At 37.8% G+C, this 23,506-nt stretch overlaps 1 protein-coding gene across 2 annotated transcripts in view; it reads right to left on the bottom strand.

The window, feature by feature from the left end:
• The window catches only part of lmx1bb (LIM homeobox transcription factor 1, beta b), a 65,369-nt gene extending 45,162 nt beyond the window's left edge, over positions 1-20,207 (bottom strand). The window contains exons 1-3 of one of the 2 annotated variants that reach the window (XM_084087233.1): positions 19,954-20,207; positions 19,597-19,721; positions 18,425-18,611 (exon numbers count right to left, since the gene is read on the bottom strand). In XM_084087233.1, the coding sequence (XP_083943359.1) occupies positions 18,425-18,611; positions 19,597-19,666 (257 nt within the window). In that variant the 5' untranslated portion in view covers positions 19,667-19,721; positions 19,954-20,207. The remainder of the gene's footprint in view (positions 1-18,424; positions 18,612-19,596; positions 19,722-19,953) is intronic. The other variant, XM_084087234.1, reaches the window with a different exon arrangement.
• Positions 20,208-23,506: the final 3,299 nt, after the last annotated feature.

Genomic DNA, 23,506 nt, shown 5'->3' with positions numbered 1-23,506 from the left:
GAATCTCCATCCCACTAATGCCAATTAGTAAATAATGGTTAACTACTGACATATACAAGTAAGGCTATTTTGAGGCTAAAAAAGGGACAAGCCCTTCAATATGTGGAATGTCCCATCCCGACTTCCTGTTTCAATACATCAGCACAATAAAACTGTGCTCGTAAAGCCATTTCACAGGCTTCTCAAAAGAGTGTTGATAGTTACATGAGCAATCTGCAACTGCACATGTCACAAATAATCAGGACTTCACGTTGGCGTGAGTGAATTACATCCAACATTAAGCTTCTGCAGTGAACTCCAAGGGACAGAGAAAAGTCTTTGTAACTATCCATGAAACGTCAAAGCATTCCCGCAGACTGAAAATATACAGCTCAAAGCAAGATTTACTCTAGCCTAAAAGAGAATATAACAGGGTCTAGATCTTAGCATACTTATGCTTGCTTACAGGATTAGCGTTCATCAGTGAATCTAAGGTGATTTACTCTGACAGGCTCTGGAAACAAGCTGGCGATTGTCCAATGAGCAAACACTTTTGGCATGTAAGAGTTGTCTAATTTAATGCTCAAATTTGTCTCTTTGTGCTTAGGGAAAGCACTCCTAGCCCCATTAATCCATGTGAAACAAAAGTCATGCACGCCTGAAAACCAGTAATCTTTCATCCTCACCATCTATTCACAGGTGAAGGATGGGTATGGCTATAAATAACGAGGGGGAGAAGAAAAGAGGAGGAAGGAGGGATCAGACGAAAGCTGGGAAACGAGACCAGAAAAAGCAAGGGAGAGAAAACTAAGGGGAAAGAGGCGATAGCTTCAAAGCCGCCACATTCTTTAATACCCCCCTAAGGCTGAGCATTAACACGGCCAGGGCTGGAATGCTCCTGTGGTTCTATCACTAGCATGAGCGATACCCCCAAAAACACTACAGTAAACACTCGATTGCAGGTAAAGCTTCACGAAAGTGTCAAAAGTTGCGGGAGTTTCACAAATCTGCTCGATAAATAAGAGAAGGGATGAGGAATTAATAAATGTGCAAGAGATCAGGAGACATCTTCAGAGGGCAAGAGGAGTGGAGTAAGGGTCACGCCCAAGACCCCGAACACATTCTGTTACTGCACGGCACTGGCGATGTCCAAGCACCTCATAGATCAGAGCAAGCTTATCCACACACTTATCTCACCAGCAATAACTCCCAATTAAAACTCAGAGAGAGTAAAACAGATGAAGTGAGAGACAGGAACCAGAGGTTTCTGAGGCCATTCGCCCCTTCCGTCCGCGCCAGCCTCTTCATTCACGTGTTCGCACTCCAACGGACAGCCAAAACAAATCGCTCGCGGCCCCACTGGCATATAAATTTTGATTATAGGGGTGAAATGTGCTTGAGGATTCCCTACCACACATTTCTGAGGTCTGTGTGGCCTTAATAAATCAGAGAATCATGCCTAGCAGTTTTGCCCGATCCTTCCATAAAAAAAAATGCTTTCTAGCAAAAACCAATGTTTTGCTTCAGATGGGAATCGGTTTACTGACTTAGTGGTAAATGTATTGGAAGATGCCATGGGGATACAAAAAAACAGTTGTGTTTTTTATAACGATAATGGTTTGAGAACAGATATACGATTGCATAGCAATCAGGTCAATTAAGGCTCAGTGAAAATGAAAGGATTGGCATTATTGCGAATACCAGCCTGACACACATCGTATCATTTATACAGCAGATTGATGAATGTTTCCATGCAGAGCAAACCTGAAAAATAAACAAATATGATGGTGAACGTAGGAAAGAAATAAGCAACTGTCAAGTGTGATCTTCATTCGCTCACTGGCCTTTCAGAGAGCAAATTGTTACAGCACAATAAAAAAATATGCAGAAATAGGATATAGGTCTGTGGTGTGAAGTTTCGTGTTTCTTTTTTCATGTTCATTTTTAACTGCCATTGTTCTTATGTTTAAGAGGTCTGTTTTGCATTCTCTCAGTTTTATTTTTCTTCACGGCAATAAAAATAACGAATTAAAATAACGGGCAACTCTCCACAGCATGAGCCCCCGCCGTGGGAGGAGCCGTAAAGTCAATGCTAACATGATTAACAGTGTTGACAATGAAAAAATAAAGAGTAAGAAAAAACGTGCCCTCTCTATTTATTTTTCCTGTTCCCTTCTATGGTGCTCTTTCCTGCTTTTCTTTGATCCTGCGGGTCTTATGAACCTTCCACATAAACTGCTACGGGCGAAGGACACTTTAAGTGCAGCCTGGATTTGATGCAATGCATCTGCATGGATGTCGCCACAATCACAAATCCCGAGGATGAAACGGACATCTACACTCATGCAACCACTGGAAAATGACATCTCTTTCTATCTGAAATATCTTAAGAATAGGTTACACGCTCCCAGTCTAGCACCTAAACGCATTTGGAGTATAGCGAGTGAGCGCAGGCTTTGAAATATCAACCACTTGTGCAATTACCTACAGGCCTCTGGTGGTTTGCAGCCACAGGGCGATGTCCATCTCGAGGAGGACAGCCTAGACACGAAAACCGAGATAAAGAATGTGCACCTTGCAGAAATCAGTCTCTGATGTTCACATCCCACCATACAGTACCCTGGAATATAATCAAAATATAGCATTAAAAGAACCAAGGACTAATAATGATGTGGTACTGATTTATAGGTAATCAGGGAATTGCACACGTAGGACATTTTTGAAACACATAACAGTTATTTAAAGTCCCCCTGTAGTCAATAAATGTCTCCCTTAAAACTTATCTTTTATCACCAAAATGACATATTTCAATTTCTTGAAAAAAAATTGTCATGCCTTAAAATAGCCCCGCCTCCACTCACTCGCACCAGCTCACAGATCCACTCGTTGACGATCACACGTTGACCTGATTGGTTACAAGGTATTTTGTGACGTCAGAAACACCATCGATTTCAAACCGCGTTTTTGAGACTGTCTTTGGTTCACTGCATTTTTAAAGAGAAAATACTCAGCAATGGTGTTGAATTAAGCATTTGTACATGGTTTGTCTTAAAGCATATTAAAAACACCACATAGACATATAAACAACATTAAAAGCATGATTTTTACTAGAGGGAGACTTTAAACACCTCAAATCCCATGATGGTTGATATCTGGTATACACTTTTGCTCTGTGGAATGATAATCTAGTGTTAAAAATGAGTTCCAGTGTTTACAAATACTTCTTTTTAAAATTAATCTTTTTTTTTCAAAGAATGTTTCAACTGTTTTTGTCTATATAATGAAAGTCAAAACGATTCAAAACAACTTTGGACCCCACTGACTTGTATGAACAAAAACACTGAGATACTCTTCAAAATATCTTCTTTTGTGTGCCACATAAGTAAGAAAGACAAACAGGTTTGAAATGACTCATTGGTGAGTAAATAGGTTTGTTCTATTATTATCTATCAACCCTCTATGGACACACTGAAGCTTGAGTCTCCATTGGCTAGTAATTACATTTTTATTTTACTCGCCAGACTTTTTTAGATGGAATGCAAGGATGCTAATAAAAATATATATATATATATATATATTATATACATTTTAAACACTATTAAAGTCAAGTAAACATTTTGTAATAAAATAAGAACAACTCACCAAACTATAAGCAATAGCACAAATAAACAATATAACAAAGATGCAAATTAAATAAACAGTGCTTTTCAGGTAGATCTAACAGTAGTTAGATACAGATTAGGTAGATTAGTACAGAATTGAATAAAGTAATCAGAAGTAAAATAACACTGCATAGTCTTTGTTTGATTAACATTAAAAACACAGACAGTAGCAGGAATATTAGGCTGCTGTCACCTTAAAGACATAATGCACGGATCGAATATACTGTACACATGCATTTTCTTTCTCAACTGTTTACGTTCACTTAAGACATAGCCGACTGTTTACTAGAATACTCGCCAAGACAGCCATTTTGACAAGTTTGTGTGAAATTGTCTGTTCAAGCGCAAGAAGACGTAAAAGAGAGCTCAATTCAGTATTTACGTCACATGCTGTCAGATGCGGCTTTCTGAGTGCATGCTTCGTATATGTGTTTGGTCACACATTTAACTGTTAACTGTTAGTTGAAACTTATTTTTTGCCTCTGACTCAATTACAGGTTACTGTAATCATACAATTTAGAAGCCACTGGCAAATTAATAACATTTTTAGTCGCCTCTTGTGAAAATTGGTTGCATATGCGAGTGATTTACTCGCATTTTAGAGGGTTGTCTATGCACATTAATTGGACTATAATTTGGCTTGCTGTTGTGCATGTGCACCAAATGTCTACTGTAAAGCAAAACTATTTAACCTGTTTAGAGGCCCTCAAACACGTCACACACAAACACACACACATACAAAAAACCTGCAAATACTTTGACTTTCCACTTATACTACAGTCAAAAGACACCTCTGGACAAGCTATTGCTCCTACAAGCACCCCTTTGAGAAGACTTAACTTTCTCCATCAAATTTCCATGTCTTCGACATCACAGATATGAAAGACTCAGGGTTAAATAACTAATTAAATAAAAACGAAGGAAACAAAAATACAGATTCAACCAGAGAAGAAATGAACACTGATTGCAGAGGCCAAATAAGAGTTTCCATTTGGGGTTGCCAAAGCACCGTTAAATATTATGGGCACATCAGAGTGCAAAGAGAGCCTGTTGGTCAGCCCAGAGGGGAGTATGACATCTGACACAGAGCAGAGGCGTTCTGGACCACGCAGACCCCATGCTTCAAAAGAACTGCATGGGAAACAGACAACACTGCTACATTCGGGTCACAAATGGGCCTCCAGCAGAAAACGTGAAGAACAGGTATCATGAGGAGCACAATCACAAGTTATACAATCCTAGTCTTCGCTGAACTCAAGCAAAAACACATCCTAACGAAGTCACATGAAACCTTAGAGCAAGCGTATACTTATTTATCTTGCTTTGACTTTCAACAACTGCGGTTGAACTCAAACCCACGGGCCCCAAGAGTTGTCGGGTCTTAGATGCAGTATGGCTTGAGGGGCCGATCTCCAATGCTGTGTCAGGGCTTTTTCTCCAGTTGTCGTTTCACTTTTATAGCTTCCTTGAAATATCTTTAAAAGAGGAGCTATGAGCTAAAGAAAACTGCTTTAAAACATTAGAGTGTAAATCTCTTTTAATACTACAGAACCCTGTGTTAATGCTGCCTTCAGAAACCACTCACCATATTTCTCTCCCTCTCTTTCCCTGTTTTTTTCCTCGCAGCTCTCCGCTCATTACATATGATGTGGAACTGAAAGACCACATCTTCAAATTCTGCACAACTAAAAGTGTTTTTCAGATACACTATGTGAACTCGGGCCAAAAGGCCAAAAAGTCTTCCTGTTTGGCTCTCAAGCTGCTCGTTTGTCTTTCTCTCACCGGTCAGAAAGACGTAACATTTCAATTACGAAAAACAGAAAGACTTCTTTTATAATCTTTGACGGATGTCCACTGAGGTTCATCCGATGGCTGGCAAAAGAGTTTCTTCGCAGCTGCTCGCATGTCTCCCACAGAGGGGAAAAAAACCCTACATGGGTGGGAGATACTTGGAGTTCTCAAAAAATGATGACGTTTGAGCCTTTTGATTGATCATACATCTCTCCCTGGAGAATGATACAGTTTTTGGGAGACATTAAAAACCTGACAGAGAAAAATAGAGATTCAGCGCGGAGACAGCAGAGGATGGGCCCGTGGTCGGCATCGTGAAAATGTGCTGGAGAAATGCAAGGCCTGTTGGAGCAACAGATGGTTTGTGAAAAGAAATAAAACTTCATGTTTTACCTGTGCTGATGACATCACTAAAAAATAACAATCGAGCAAAAAAGGAACGTTGGGACGGAGCAAGCAATAACTTGGTGGAAAATCAAGGCCAGTTTTTCCTTTTCTTAAACTCTCAGGGCTGCGGTGAGCTTCAACCCTATAATAAAATAATGCACAGCAGTGTGTGTAGTGGATCTCTGTTTGAGAAAATACTTGTGGAGCAAAAGAAAAACACATGGTGCGGAGTGTGGCACAAAACATATTTCATGCATGACTTTGGAGAATGTTAATAAGGATTAGAAACATACTTCAACTAATGTTCGGGTTCCCTCGTGGGGCCATGACTGATTTTTACTCATGTTTTTCAAATGGGGGAGACATAACATCTGAGGTAAAAGTTAACATTTTTAAAAACAAAAAAAGCTAGAAAACACTTTTAGGGGTATCATTTGTGAGCACGGTACAGAGAAAAGGAATCATTCTTCTCTCTTAATAGCTAATTCTGAGCGGTTCTCTTGCATTCGCTCTCTTTCTGCAGTCTTTATTTCATTAGGATGTCATGTCAGGGGCCCTCAAGTCTCCCTCTGACCCCACACTCCGAGCACGGCTTCTGGTTAATGTTACATCGATATGGCTCTTGTAAAAAAATGCTTTAACGTAAAATGTATCTTAGGTTTCCAAGGAAAGATGGACCAATTAATCTGATTATAGTCTCAAATCCGACAACATGTGTACGCGTGTATCTAAGCATGTGGGATGCAGATGTGCGGCGCGTATGCGTGCCTGCAAGCGTGTAACCGGCGGATCAGGCCAAAATGTTGAGAGGATACAGCAGCTGCCCTTCCATTGCGAACAGACCGAATGTCAGCTCTGCAAAAAAAAAAAAAAAACTCTACAGCCTGTCAGATACAGAAACATCAGCACTACTTGAAAACCACGAAGCAAATACGCCACCAGGCTCAGCCACTTTGTTAAAAAGGCAAACACCCACACCACAATGACACAGAGAGGTTTTTTTTTTTTACAGAGCATGTGTCCGTGTGAGAGCATCTTATGGCTTGTGGGAGTATTTTTCAAAATTAGGTTGCAGATTTGTTGTGGGCAAAACAACGCTAAATGTAAATAATGAACTGCAACCAACCATGTAATCATGTACTGTATAGTAATGACAGAACAATAGGGTGTAAATGAGAGGATGCTATTTCCCCATAGGATATACGTACAATCAAACTAATATTTTGATAAAGCCATCATTTTAATTTTGGCCTGTGCAGTTCAATATTGATACATTTTAATGACTGACTTTTGTTCAATTTTGTACAATAAAGAATTTCGCTACAAATCTGCATCCCAAAGCAAAGCCAGTTCAGATATACTGGTTCACTGTGACTGAATCCACTCTTGTTCATCACATAAAGTTATGTAGTAACATGTACTCAGCAACTATATGCAAATACAGCCCACATGTGAGTGACAGACAGCTGCCCTGAGACTGGGAAATAACGACAGGAAAGAGCCATGAAAGGGATACAGAAGTGAAATCATAAACCTCTGTCCGAGCCTTCATGCTCCATTTGATATCATAACACTAAAGCACTTAACACTTCAGAGCAGATCATTTGTTCTTCTCCACTTACAATACTGGGTCCAACGTTACGGACGATGTGTTTGCTGGGCTCTCTTTTTGAAAACTATGACACATTACTGACCTTGCTTTGATTGTGCTTTGCCAATAGTATGGAAATTGGTTGGGAGAGCATCTTATCCAGACCAGTCATTCTCAAGTGGTGTTTTGTGACCCAGGTCTGTTCGGATGTATTAGAATGAAGGGGAACAAACAATGCTAAAATACTCTCTAAAGCATTTCCAAAAGATGTATTCACATAACACTGCACTAAATTGTTGTAGCAGAATCAAATGCTAAATGTGATGTTGCCAACCTACAGCGCCATCTTTTAAACAGTGTCCATCTTTTAATCAGAATCTTTTAAGCAAGCCATTTTCAGGATTTGTTGAACAACTTGCTCGGTTTTAGCATAAGTCCCAGTACAAATTTACTGATAAATCCTTGTTTTACCTTGTTTATTCGCCACCGAATTAAAACAAATAATAATAATTGCGACTTTTATCTTGCAATTCTGACTTTTTTTTCTGAGAATTGCATGATATAAACTTGCAATTGTGAGTTATAAAGTCAGATTTGCGAGATATAACAGAGACTTCAGTCAGAATTGTGAGATAGAAACTTGCAATTTTGAGAAAAGAAGTCAAAATTCCGAGATATCATGCAATTCTGACTTTATAACTCGCAATTGCACGTTTATATCTCACAATTCTGAGATTGAGTTTCTGAGAGAATGGAGAAAAGAGTGCTGGATTGAGTATAATATTTATCTACAAACCACTGGAAATCCTCTCATTTGACAGCGATGAAGAAGGTTGTTAGAAAGTTTGACACCTGCATGTGAAGCTTGAACGACCAAAACAGTATCAAAGCATTAACGGAGCGCAAAAAGCATTTAAGATGTTGAGTTATTGGACATGTACCTTGGAGTACTTTGGAGTATTAAATACTATGGTATCAATGGATTGAATGCCCTGGACATAATATTTGAGAAATAAATCATTAAATCATCAAACCCTCTGTATACTAATAAATCCGCCAACCCATAGCCTCAAAACCAATAGGAATGCACTATAAAATGACGTCTCATTTCTGTATTTGAATACAGTCATGCTTTTATTCCACACAATATTTGAATGTGTATTATTTTAGATATTACATAGCCTAATGTATAACACTATATTTTAATCCTTTAACTCTTGTAAAGAGTGCTTATGCAAACGAGGATGAATGTGACAGTAAATTGTTTGGATTGTAGCAGACTGTTCATCTCACAGATGGAGATGTTTTTGGGTGTGTGGGGTGTTCAGGCTTTGCCCTCAGGTGGTTTGGCACCGTGTCCCACCACCACAGAGCAGAAGAAGGAGGGCAGAGAGGAGTCTGGCGCACGGTGAGATGTGGAGCTGGAGGTCAGGGCTCTGCCGCCTCTCCAGCTGAGCACCAAGCGCCACACACCGGCTCTGGTTTCATGTTCTGGGCCGGGGGTCAGGATCGCTTTCCCCCTGCTAACTGCAGGGGCAGGGGCCGCTCCTCACGCCTGACAACAGACAGACGCCCACCTCGGGAGGGGGGAATGGACTTACTCACTCACTCCCGAGAAAAAACAACAGAAGCAGGGAAGCCAGGAGAAGAGATGGATTGGTCTGAGATGGAGAACAAGTTTGAGGCCATAACAGAAATGTTTGACTCCAAAGCCAATCTTTTTAGGGGCAAAAAATGCAAAAGTCAGGTCTATCTATTTTCCATATGTGACTCAAGTGAGTTTAGCTATGTTTCTCAACCAGTCCTTACTGCTGAATAAGCAATCCTAAGGTTCAGTGTTTCTTCGAAAACACTATTATGTCTGAACAGCATGTTTGTGTTTGTGGTTATGAATCCTGCCAAAAAAAGATGGGCATCGGGGGGACTGGTAAAAAGTGTACAATCAAAACAACAGCATTCACAAGGTAAAACAATAAAGAGAATGCATTGTTTGACACTAAAACAAAGAACACGAAATATCTCAATATTAATCAGACAATATATTAGGTTTTTTGGTATCGCTCGTAAGTAAACAAAGACACATGAGTCTTCATTAAAATGGCACTATGGAATAAATCATTTTCCTTTATTCGATTTTCAGAAATCCTCAATATTTCATTCCCTCATCCACCTTTTTTTAGACTAGCAGATCATTTTGCTGCACTTGTGAGTCGTGGAAATTCCCAGGAAGATGTATTATGGCGCTTTTCAGAGAAATATTAGCATCCAGAAGGATAGCGGAGAGAGGGGGGTGGGGGTTAGGGTGGGTGAGGAGGAAAAAGGCACAGACGATCAGTATTATGCTTTTAGGATTTTTTTTTTATTTTTATTTTTTTTTGGCTCACAAAGGTTGCATCCCTGCATAAAAAAGCAAGAAGAGACCTGACCTAAATATGACATCACAACGTCCTCGGCTGAAACCTTGCCTAAAACAAAACTGTTAAAATTATTAAAGGAAACTAATTTTTTATCTGTTCTGCTTCTAATAAAACTGGTTTAATACAAGTTAAGATCAATTGACAGCATATTGTTAATTTCCACAAAAATTATTTGCGTTTTCTTTTCAATTCTCACAGGATTTAAGATAAAAATGTAAAGCATATCATTTTACAAAAGCTTTTACATACATTTTTCTGTTTATATACTAGTCTTGTATTTTATTTTAGCTGTAGTTGATCTTGAAGTTGTTCTTGTCATTATTAAGGTTTACTGGCTATACTTTTGAAACAGAGAGAGCTTTTAAACATTGGCCCTATTTAATTTCCTTGGCAAGTGCCTCACTACGATTTTTCTCCTGTTTTTCTTTTTTTTAAGAAAAGGAGGGAGAAGCAGCTTTGTAGATCTCAACATCATGCCACAAATACTGTCAACCAATCTCAACTTGCACTGAACCCAGAATATTCCTTTAATTCCAATGAGTGTGAAATTAAAACTAATTGTTTACATTGCTGTGGCTGTGTTTAACTCCTCGGAATCTTCTGACAGAAGATTATTAAAATTCTGAAACATCTGCAATCCAGTTAGCTGCTTTTTCCTGTCATTCCATTCTCTATCACTGTGCCTCTCATTGACTCCGCCTAACATCCAAATATTTCCACTCTCCACTTTTTGAAGCCGCCATGGGTCTTTTGACCTCCAGCACAAATCATTTTAGCTGCTTGCGGGGGGCTCGCAGTCCCATGGAGGTATGGAAATATGATCCCCCCCATCTCCTGCTCACGTTTGTTTTCCTTGGTCCAGTCAGCGATGGGCCGATCAGCGGTGATCCCCATCGCAACAGAAGATCAGGACCGTGGGTGGGGAAACAGGAGGTCTTGCTGGTTGGAACGCTGTTTTTTCAGTTTACTTTAACCTGTCTCCTACTTCAGCTTCCCCACAACCCTGAGAGGGAGATTAGGAATATTTAGACCGCTACATTTAGGATTCAGGATTTCGTCCCGGATACACACACACACACACACACACACACACTGAGCAATGACACTCCTTCTCTGATGCACAGCTTATTTCTTTTACTTCAAGCAAACTTTCTGAATAACAGTTTAGACATTGTAGTACAATTCTGAATTCTTCTCTAAAATCTTCAGTGAGCGATCTTGAGCATTTTGTCACATAACTTAAAAATGTCCTTCATACATAAACAGATCTCAATAGGTCCAGAAAAATATTTCATAGACTCAATTAACTAAATACATGTTTAAGGGTCAAATCAGTTAGAAAAAGCTTCTTAAGGTAACAACGACACCTTTTTTTTATTATTATTTTTTTTTTATATAGTTTAGATAGATAAGATAATTTTTGTTCTTTTGTTCAATTGCTGGGGAAAACACCTCCTAATAGGATAAAGCCATTTAATTTTCATGCACCAATGAAAGACACATATATACCACGACTCATATTATCATATACAAGAGGTCAATGAGGTTTTAGAAATCAGCTTCTGTTTTCATGGTTTTGAGCAGAAGCTTACAATGAGGCATTTAATGGGGCATTCAATGAGTTAATGGGGCCAATATCTGAAGGATTTAAAAGCATAAATTTGAAGCTTATAATTTTTATAAAATTACTGACTGCCTGTAAAAAATTATATGATTAATAAGTTATGACAACATGTTTTTACATTGCTTTAACTTATCAAATTAAGTTAAGCAATTTTCAACTATATAAGATTCAACACATTTTTTTTAAGTCAGTTTAATGTAATTTAAGTTGAATGACTTAAACATCTAAGGCATCAACCTTTTTCCAGTGTGTATAAACTTGTATTTTATTTTATTTAACTGTAAAGTTGTTCTGCTTGTAGAACAACTTTACGCTTCTGCTCAAAACCATTGTTTGATAAAAAAAAATAAAAAAAATGATTCCATCAATAATGTTTATTGTTTCAACCACACAAAACATTTTAGCCAACCAAAACGCAAACTGTCATGTTCACCTTCAAACATCAGTAGTGCTGTATGGTAGGGATTCAATTGCTAGCCAGAGTAACGTTTCCAATATTTATGTTTCATTTTCCTGAAAAGTCCGTCCAAGTACCTTGGTGGTATGACAGCATTCACGATCGTTCTAACTGCTACTCTTCTCTTTCCCTTTGTAACGAAAATGAAGAAATATCACAATCTGGCTTTAGAACTGTGGTCGCGAGGAGGAAGGCAATTGGCTGGTTGAGGTAATCAGATCGTTTCAGAGCATCTGATCTGCAGTCTAACAGACTTCCAACTAGTTGAATGAGTAAATAAAGAACTGTGGGAGCTCCATCTGAAGACAGATTACCTCTAGCTCCAGGAGGGTCTGACCAGGAGAAAGCTTATTCCACGTGAAGGAAAACTGAGCGGGCGCAAAAGACCACAAAGCATCCAGCAAGAACCAACATAAGTCATTCTTTCAAATGACCCCTAAAACACCCTAATATGGGGCCCATACATGGTGAGGCGACTTTTGACATTTAAAGATTCAAATCTGTCATCATTTACTCACCCTCATGTCGTTCCAAAACTGTATGACTTTCTTTTGTCTGTGGAACACAAAAGAAGATGTTTTGTAGAATGTTAGAGTCCAAACAAAGTTCTTCAAAGAACACTGAGACAGTCTTTTGTGTTCCACAGAAGAAAGAGCGTCACACAGGTTTGTATCCACGAGAGGGCAAGTAAAAGTTTTCCATTTTTGGTATCCCTTGGTACATGAACACCTGCCAGAATTCTTTAATTTGTGCTGAAATGCTACTGGGATATGTTCTATTTCAAGAGCTTTGTACTTTATGAAAATGCATTCCGAACAAGGGTTAAATGGAGGGAGCAAACTGCTTAATGCATGTGCGACTGTGCCTGTCTGCGAGCCTGAGCCCCATAAGATCCCTCTCATGCTCACTTGGCTGTGAGAGAGGGCTCAGAGGGAGGAAGTGGCAGTGGTCCCATTCCAAAGCACTGTCCCATTCCACCTCATTCTTCCCTCTTTTCTCCCTCTGACACAAATAAGAGGATTAGGGCACACAGCTTCCGTCAGTCCCTCCATTCAAGACAATGCGGCAAAGAGCTTAGTAAGATAGCCTTGGATAGCGGAGCAGACCTGTCATTCAAATCAGCTAGTACTATGGCTGTTGGGAGGCTAATCTCATTAGGATATGAAAAAAGAAAGAGAGGGAGAGACAGAGTCTGAAAGTCCAAGATGAGATTTGATTATCATCCTCATAACTCGCATCTAAGACATGCGCCAAGCTTAAATCTTCTTGTCTATGACAAGACAGTTGAAACACTCTCGCAAGACAACTTAATAGTCCAGGATTATTTTGGAGGATGCGGAGACTTTGAAAGACACCAATAATTGTTATATCACTGGATTATGTCGCTGCTGGTTTTGCATTCGTGAATTCTAGTTTATTTCCAGCTTTATTTTAATGATGTAGGTTATTTCGCGAACTCAAGATCCAATTGTTTTGAGACAAACGCACTTGCGTAATGTCTTCATGTATAGGTAGAATGTGTTAGGTGGAGATAGTGATGCACCGTGGCACCACTTGCCACCCCAGTGCTAGTGTTTTCTAGCGTATACCTGTGAAAAGCCTGTTTTTAGGAATAACACTGTGGAGACACTGAGCTTCATCACTATGTTGAGAACACTGTGAAATAATGAGCCTATAGCAACATTGAAGAGAAATTATGGAAATGTGTCAAGATTTTGGCTTCTTAGTATTTTTCTTTGCATAGTGGATGATATCCGTTTATTCCCACGAAAAAACACTGTGGCTCAGCATCCCAACCAGTCCAACACAAACACATATTAACTGGCATTTAGAAACAGCCTTATCTGTTTGTCCAACCAATGGTTGACGAGGGGAGTGTTCCTGACATTTTTTCTGCAATTCTGTTTGGTGATGTTATAGTGGTGATAAAAAATTACACACAGATTGATTATTCAATTTGGGATAATGAACCAATGTTTAAAATTGTACATTAGAAATGTCTTAATAAATTAGTGGGTAACACTTTACAATAAGGTTCATTAGTTAATGTATTAACTGACATGAACTAACCATGAACAATACATTTGTTACAGTATTTATTAATCTTTGTTAACATTAGTTAATAAAAATAAAGCTGTTCATTGTTTGCTCATGTTAGTTCACGGTGCATTAACTAATGTTAACAAGATTTTAATAAGGTATTAGTAAATGTTGAAATTAACATTAACAAATATTAATAAATGCTGTATAAGTGCAGTTCGTTATTAGTTCATGCTAACTAATGTAGTTAACTAATGTAAACTAACAAACCTTATTGTAAAGTGTTACCAATTATTGTAAAATATTTAATTTAGTTTTAGTAGTTTCATGAGATTAATAATATATTCTCATTATGATGCTATAGTAACATCCATCAAAAATGTTAGCTTATTCGTACCAGTTATTATATAAATAATAAGGCAAATGTATGTAAAATAAAATTTGAAATATGTATGTAAATACAGAAATATAAACATTAATATATGCAGTTCAAGTATTTAATAATTTGATCAAATGGATTAATAATTCAGTTTAGGTAAAAACACAACTTTTAAAAATCATAGTCAAGCTTTAAAAATCCTTAAGTGTGTCAACAAAACATCAGTGTTTTGAGGTCAGTTCAAATAAATTATAATTTTCATATTATCACATTCATAATGCAAAGAATGCCTCAAGAAATATAAGCTTCTGCATGTACTGTATTTATAATAGCAAAATAAATATCCTTTAAAGTTGTCTCTGGCTGGCACATTAAACATATAGACATAGCACACACCGTTTCTATGGTTGAATACTATCACAGCTGTGGAGTTACATGTCAAGGACATTTACTAACACATCTAAAAGAGAAGAGACCTGTATAGAGAAAACTAAATAATCTATTCCATGAATGAATTTAAAAGCAAAACCCAGCCATCTAACGCTCCCCTCTACACCAGAATAACATCCCGTTAGGTCAAAGCGTTAAACGTCTGGTGGTGGGGTATGTGTGTGGCACAAGTCGAGATGACAGATGATTGCATCATTCTAATGCTGCCAGGAGAGGCTGGGCTAATGTTGACACAAAACCTAATACTTCCTTGCAGAGGAACAGGCTGGCTCAGGCTCGGCCTCATCCCAGAGCAGGGCGCTATACAAGGGCCTTCAACACTGCAAGCAAAAAAAACCTGAACGCTGCAGGATTAGGACCCGGCGTCCTCGCTTCTCTAAACGTGTGATACCTTTTCTCACACTTTCATTAAAACAGCTTTCATTTTTATATTTATACAACTAGCGAAACAGGTATTCAAGAACATTACAAATCATTTGAAACAATGATAATATGGGAGAGTAAAGGCATTCTGGGTTAAAACACGATGTCAGGGTGTATTGGGAGGGTGTATACGGCTCCAGTCATGTAGAAAACACACTGCAAGGACCAAAATCCACTCATGTCAGCGGGAATATGGCATCCTGCTTGCAAAGCAGAGCTAATTAAAAAACAACACATCGCAGGAGGATGCCCCCACGGTGCTAAAATAGAACTATCAGCACACCAGGGGATCGTCCACAACTTCCTACTTTGAGCAAATTATCCCTGGACCAAGACTAACAACAGACTTGAGCCAGGTTCCACTGACAAGGGCCAAAGGGGAACATTCAAACAATTCAGCATTCAAATAATGCAGTATACTGTTAAATAACAGTCTAGCCTATCTTGCACACACACTGAGTGCACAGAAATCCTACTCTCTTTGCATGTGGTACAGAAATCCTAATGTCTATTTGAGAATAATTCAATTCAGTTCATCAAGCCATCTTTGCCGAAAACTTCTTCTGACTACATATTTTAAACAACATTAATATAAAACTTAATTATAATTACATTTAGCCTAATTTAAAACGTTTTTACAGGTTTTCTAATTTTAAAAGTTCTGATAACAAAAGATAAAAGATTCCAAACTTTGTAATTGTTTTTTAAATGAGAGATTGAATGGTTTAATGGTTGAATGGCTAATTTAGAGGATTAATAATAGTCTATTGGGTTATTTAATAGCCTATTTATTTTCCTGTCTCCTTTGAGCAAGCAAGAAAAAAAAGAAAAGAAAAAAAGAAAGAAATGTAAAAAATAGTGCAGGCTGTAGGCTACATATTGTAGACTAGTGGCGTTGCAATTCAAATTAATTCCGATTAATTTACAATACAGTAGCCTAACGAGAATTCCCAATAATAGCTTGAAAACACAATTATATTTCCATAACCTGTTCCTTTAATTGGCACTAACGCAAAGGTCTGCTGAGCCATTTAAAGAACATTATATGCAGATCGTAATTCCAAAGCTAATCCTCTAATAACGAAAGGCTGTTATTCCAAGTTACTCTTGAGCTACAGCGAGGTGAAATTTCCGCGCCAAAACAAGCTATAAATTCCCGCCGGTAAGCTTGTGCTGTAAATAGCTGACAGAGAGGTGTGAATATGAACGTTTGCCCAATGTCGTGATTTACGGTTCCAATGATTATAGGGCATGAATCAATTGATGCTAGCATGTCATTAGGCGGAGTTCCACCAGAAACGGCCAAAGGCTTCAACTTGGAGCCACGGGCGCTTTGCGGGGTTGACAAGTACAACCTAAATGAACGTCATAAAAGTCAAAAAGGTGCCAATTACATCTACTAAGTGGCCCGCCATTGAGAAATAAATAAACAAATATTACTGCTGGCTACCTGTGTAGCACGCGCGTGAAAGGACCTCCATTGCAGGTGAATGTGCTGGAACGAAACTGCTGTTTATGAAATGGCAGGTTTTGTAATGCGGGCAAAAAGAGATCAGACAGGAAAATATGATTTACACTATAACATCTGATTGACATCCAGTCTTAGAAATCATAACAGAGTTAAGATTACAAAAAGAAAAATAATAAAAAAAGGAGAGAACTAAACAGCCCTTCTATAGCCTATATAGTCTAGATAATATACTCAGAAAACCTCTTTCCCATGTTTGGCATGTCTCGCGTTAGCTGCCGTCTCCAGGGTAATGGAAAATAAAACCAAAGCAATGAAATTAATTTTGTTAACACTAACTCACGGTCAAGCTGGAAAAATCGGCGACTATTAAAGTCAGGCGGTAGATATGGCCTTTTAATTGTTGCTTGGTGTCCGATAGGGACCTCCCAGCTATCACCATGAGAGAGGGAGCGATATTTCAAAACCCCATGACACAAAAGCTATAGCTATAGTAGAGACAAACACGGGAAGAAGAAGACATGCAACATAAGGCGCCCTGCGGTCGGTCCACACTCACAGCTTCAGGACCGGGTGAAAATCAACACAGCACTCACACACTGAGCACATTCTAACTATCCCATACCATGACCAGGCCTTCATCATTTTATAGAAAAGATGAATAAGAAGTCCGATTCGAGCAGAATGTAATGGTTGCACACGATGTTAAAATATAGGCTTTTTTTAACATTCATGATGGTAACCTCATGGTTCAAGGCATTCTGTAATAGAACAATAGAAACAACCACGAGTGCATAACACAACAACAACAACAACAACAACAACAATAATAGCCTAATAATACTAATATATATATATATATATATATATATATATATATACATATATATAGGCTATATAATGCTATTAATAGGCTACTTATAATAGGCCTAACAACAATTATAAATTACCTTAATAAATTAATGAAAATGTTTATGAATTAATAAATAAGTAAATAAGTAGGAAAAATAATAGTGCGTTTATTTTCTGCGAGCAGACAAGAAATTAAAGAATATATATATTCCAGAAATAGCCTATATAACTCGGAATGTCTCATTTAGGCCTAAATATTTTCTGGAGATTTACCATTAGCATGTAAATAGAGGTAAAATAAAGATAGACCTAAATTAATAATCTGTGGTGACCATCAGCATCAATCTGCGTTAAACAAACCTACTGTGTGAACGACAGGTGATCAAATAATTATGTCGGCCTGGACTGATCGAAATAAACGAAGAAACGACCACTTTAAATGAAATCGCTTAATTTTCATTCCCATTGCGCTACAAAATATCACAGCCCAAAAGTTCCTTCAAAATCACAGGAGTGACTTAGCCTATCTCCGTTTAGAAATAAGAAAAAAGAACTAGACAACGCAGGAAATACAAACTAAATTCATTAGGCTATCTATAACTATATCTTAAAGGTCTAAAAATATAAGGACTAATCTTCACTGCTCCACAGTACACTTGGTGGCTCAATTGTAAAACTAACACCATTTTAAGACGTTGACAAGTTCAACAAAATCATACCACCAACTCCACCAGTTCAACTTTACGAACGTAAAGACTAGAAGAATTAGCTCGTGCGTAAAAAGGAAAATGGTGTCATGTCTTTGCTTGACCACAGTTGAATAAAAAACTAAAGCAATGAACCTGCGCGCGTGTTAGGCTACACCAAAAAAAAAAAAAAAAAAAAAAAAAATCCATGCCCTTACTGTTGGTAGTCATGTTTGCAGTAAAGTTTCCTCTCCCGGAAGTAGCAGCTGGTGGTGAGCGGTTGTTGACACACGGCGCATTGCAAACACTCCTCGTGCCATGAAGACTCGTTGACGCGCATCAGAAAGCGGTCAGATATCGGCCGCTGGCACCCCTCACACACCGCCTGGTGATGGCACTCCGTCCCTGCAGGGCAAAAGCATAATTTTAATAATAACACACTGACTGCATCTGAATTTTTAAAATAAGGATTTATAAATGGGCTACTGAATAGGTGGCTATGAAATATTTTCTTAATAATATGACACGGTAAGAAAACAAAACAAAACAAATGGTGTGTGAATAACTATCAATTTACCACCATACTGTATGTACGATGGGATTTATTATTATTATTATAATTATTAATAATCATTATTATATACGCTCGAAATTCAAATAACGCAACTTTCAGCCAAAACTAAATATTAAAAAAGTATAGCCCAGGTCTACATGATTGCAACGATTATAGCCATGTGTGATGCAAAATAATTGACAATATAAAATTTGTACTTTTTGTTTAAATAGCCTACATACAAAAACATTTGGAACAAAAAAAGACAATAGAATTATGTAGCAGATTTTTGTTGTAGTTGTTGCTTGTCAGTCTGTCTGTTTGCTTGCTTGTGAGTGTGTATGTGTGTGTGTGTGTGTGTGTTTAAATTTATTTAGGCCTGTTTTTATTTTTTACCATAAGCTTTTTATTTATTCGCCAGGATTTAGACGTTCAATTTGTAGTTCAAATGAAGCAGTGATAATAAGATATATTTCTGTAGGTGTGAGAATGAGAAATAAGTAACCGTTTGTATCATGAAAATGCCAATGTTGAAGCATGGAAATAAATGCATTACGTTGCGCATAAAATGTAAGAGAATTGGATGTTATACATCAGTTGTGTGTACATGGGGTTATTTTATCTGAGAAATAACTTTGATAATTGGACAGATATGCGGCCGGCCGGTAAAATGCATGCATATGAGGAGGATGCATCCCAGCCGCTTGCATAGCTCGACTGCCACAGTTCCAGTTGTAGTTCTATTCAACATCTTGTTTTAAAAAAAAAGCATTATAACATTCTCAGAAATGATATTTTCGTATTCTCCGAATATACTGAAGACACTGAATCACTTACCCAGCATAACTCCAAGCGTAGCCTGTCCCGACCGCAGCGGATGGTCTTCGATTTTTATACCGTCCAACATCTTTCAATATTCCCACTGTTACGTGCAAGGAAACTCCGTCCTAGTGACTCGGGACCTGTTGTAATATCCATAACAACACATTTGTCAGAGTTGTCCACGCTTTAAATCCCCAAACTACAGCACACAACATCAGTTGATATTACAGAAATCTCAATCTAAGATGGCCAGCTCAAGAAAACTTTTCATTGCAATTGCCACTTGCAAGATTACTATATGCTCTTGATCAAACCTTGGTACAGAAGCACAACAACACATAACTATAAAACTTAAAACACGCACTAAATCACCTGTTAATTACCGGCCGAGTCAGTCTAGACGTTTTCTGCACGAAGCGTAAAGTTTGTATCCCGGCAGTGCGCTATCACGAGCTGCAAGGGAAGATCCTCCCTTTCCTACACCGTGCACAAGTCGTCTCGACCCGCAAAACTTTTCAGGAAATTAGTACAAATCCACGAAAATATAAAGGAGAAGTCTAAACGTTAACTCTTAAATTAGTGCGCCATTCGGCTCCCTGCAGCTTGAGAAATCTCAAAACTGAGATAGGCTTGAGAGAAAGCACCCTCCCCTTTTGGTCGCGTCACTTTGCAGACTATTGACTGACATAGGGATGCTATTGGTGCGCCAGTGTTCGTGCACTCTGCCGAGTGGAACTAAATGCGTTCCGCCTTCCAAATCGCATTGCCTCCCAAACTAGAGGCGCACAAGGATGGTAAACAACGTTACGAAAACTGTGGTGAAAACAAACGAGTCTGAAAACACAGTCTAATTCAAACTAAAGCTTTGCCTAAAGGAAAGAAAGAAAGAAAGAAAGAAAGAAAGAAAGAAAGAAAGAAAGAAAGAAAGAAAGAAAGAAAGAAAGAAAGAAAGAAGTGAAATACGCGCGACTGTTCTGTGTCTATAAATGTATTACTTAAAAAAAAACTTTGAGGGCTCAAAATGCATTTCTACATTGGGGAATCAACATCCATATCTGAAGTGATAAAAAAGAAAGAAAGAAAGAAAGAAAGAAAGAAAGAAAGAAAGAAAGAAAGAAAGAAAGAAAGAGCTGTTAAGTCAATATAGTGTATGTTGAAATAATTTTATGTATATTCATATTTATACCTTAAAATATGGATGTTGATGCCCCACAGACTATATATAGGTTATGTAGAAAATATATATAGGCTATATTTAAAAGCGGGAATACATTTAGCCTAGAACAGTCGCGCCTTTTTTGATTATTATTATTATTATGAACTTATTTTTGATTACGTATTAATGAACAACTCCTACCAATTTAACGAAATTACGACGCAAAAAATAAAACAGAAGAAAAAAGCACATGTATTTAATCTGTTAAAACAACATCAATAATAGGCTAACTGTTCTTTTTATTGTTCATTATTTTAGTAGCAGAAGTATCCCACATCGCAGCTATGTTCCAATGTGACTACGATGAATACAGAAGAAAACAAGTCATTTGTATAATCTGTGGCTCTGTTTGCAATTAGCCTACGCGTTATTTCTTTTGTAATTAATCACAATAACGGCAAATTTGTAACATGCGTATTGTAATGTAAAATGTTACTGTTATTGTTGTTGTCGTAAATAGATCTCTTTGGTTTCCCCCCTCTCCTCTCATGCAGAGGCTGCTGGCTTTGATATCAGGTAGCGGAGCATCACGCCTGCCCCGTCCGCGTGCTTTGTGCTTTTGTGTCCATTATGAAGCCTCGAACCTTCTGACCCTCGTCCACGATGCACCTGGAGATCAGGGCCGATAACCGCAGACAGCGGATGACAGAGTCAGATCAAATAAAATGCAGTCCTATTGGATGTCTGGGATAGAGTAGGTAATAATACTACCGATTAAACAGAAAAAGATAAAAATCGAGCTAATTTTATTTAGTGCGCTTTGTTTGTTTCGTTCCGGCGGGACCGCTTTGGATAGATCTATTCTCATCCAAGACCAATAAACCAATCAAAAGAGGACGCATCTGAACAAATGAAATGATGCAACAGATAAGTGATGAATCTTTTATACATTTATTAAAATGTGTAGCTTCTTTGATTATTCTGTTACCCTGGCAATTTATTTAGGGGAGTAAAATCCAGTAACTCTAACCATTAAGACATTTCGTTCTTATTAAAAACAACGAAGAATCGTTTAACTCAATTTTGCACAGCATAATTTATAGCGGTATTGTAAAGAAACATTTTTTTGCTCACCGTTTTGATCATGAGGGAAAACAATAAATCAGCTGTATTTATGGCAGCCCAATGCTTCACAAATGTTTGAGACAGACTAACGATAGCCATGACTACCAATGATATACATTGACTACCTATTGAGAGCAATTGTTAGGATCCCAGTGCTGGATATTTTGGTTGAGACCCACTAATGGTTGCGCCTTTCATCTTCAGGTCTTTATTAATTGCACGTGTCCTCAGTTGTTGCTGAGATAAACTACATAGTCAAGTTCTTGTTCTCCCTCTATTTATTTGAAAATAAAAATAAATTAAAAAACACTCTCTAAGTATAGAAAGCCTCTGTTAAAATGTTCAAAAAAATTGATTTAGCTCATTGCATAGGCTAATAGGATTTGGCCAGTCAAACGTCAGTTTTTAATATAACTAAAAACAACGACTTGCCTCCAACGCCCCAAGTCATGTAGGCTACTCAAGCATGGGAGTTAACACGCTCTTTTCCAAACATCATATAGCCTAGTACACTGAGAGGGAGGAATGCACGCGCTTAACTCCTCGCGCTATACATAATTCGTCACGCTCCCCTGTTACCGCCTCACTCCTGGGATTCCGTACTACCTCCGAGCCATTTAGGAGACTTCAAGCAGTCGCCAAGTGAGATACCTATGACGACCCCTCATTATAGAGTAGCCTAACCCCCACCAGCCCAACACCTTTAAAAATAAATGTCTTCAGTTGACACTCAGAAAACCATAGGCCACGGCGGCCAGTTCATTACAGTCCTCTAAACGGTTTATTCTCGGTCGAACTCATCTGATAATGAATTTTTAGTACTTTCTCCATTACACTGCAGAATGCCGCGTGATGATCAGCAAGGCTACTGGTCACCGATCAAATACTCAATCAATCTGAAGACAGGAGGAGAGTCAAAGGACGAACTGTATAAAATAACAATGATAAATTGTGGGCTGAGATTACAGGAAAACAATGGAATAGTCATTAGGTGGACCGTACACCAACAACTGGATAGTGACCTATTTAAAGCTTAAAATAAATAATAACAAAAAAATAATAATAGCTATCAATGTAAAAAAATAAATAAAAAAAATGTTGCTGTCTTAATTTTTTTAAGTAGCCTACAATCAACTTGGATGTTTAAGTCATTTCAACTTAAATTAGGCCTACATTAAACTGACTTTAAAAATGAGTTTACAACGTATAAAACAACATATAAAATAACAACATAAAAAAGTTGATAATCGCTTAATTTATTTTGATGCGTTAAAGCAATGTAAAAACGTGTTGTCATAACTTATTGATCATATTTTTTTTTTTACAGTAATATATATAAAAAAACATGCTAATTTTCTTTAATTGTGTTGTTAAAGATGTAGCTACTGTAAAATATGTAGGCTACTGTATAAAAAAACAACAACCAAACAAACAACTTTTACAACCAAATAAACGAAAAAAAAAAATCTGAAAATGTATTTGAAATGATAAAGTGGAAGATTTCATTATTTTACATTTAGTTGCTGCCATAATGAGATCACATTACCTGCAAAACATCTTTATTTAACATCTATTATTCAACATTTCAGGTTTCAGAATAAAATAATTCGCTATTCGGTCGCAGGAAATTCGAAAATGTTCACG

The sequence above is a fragment of the Abramis brama genome, assembly GCF_963993115.1.
Source record: "Abramis brama genome assembly, chromosome: 16".
Classification (NCBI taxonomy): Eukaryota; Metazoa; Chordata; class Actinopteri; order Cypriniformes; family Leuciscidae; genus Abramis; species Abramis brama.
This window is presented reverse-complemented; position numbering and strand designations above follow the sequence as displayed.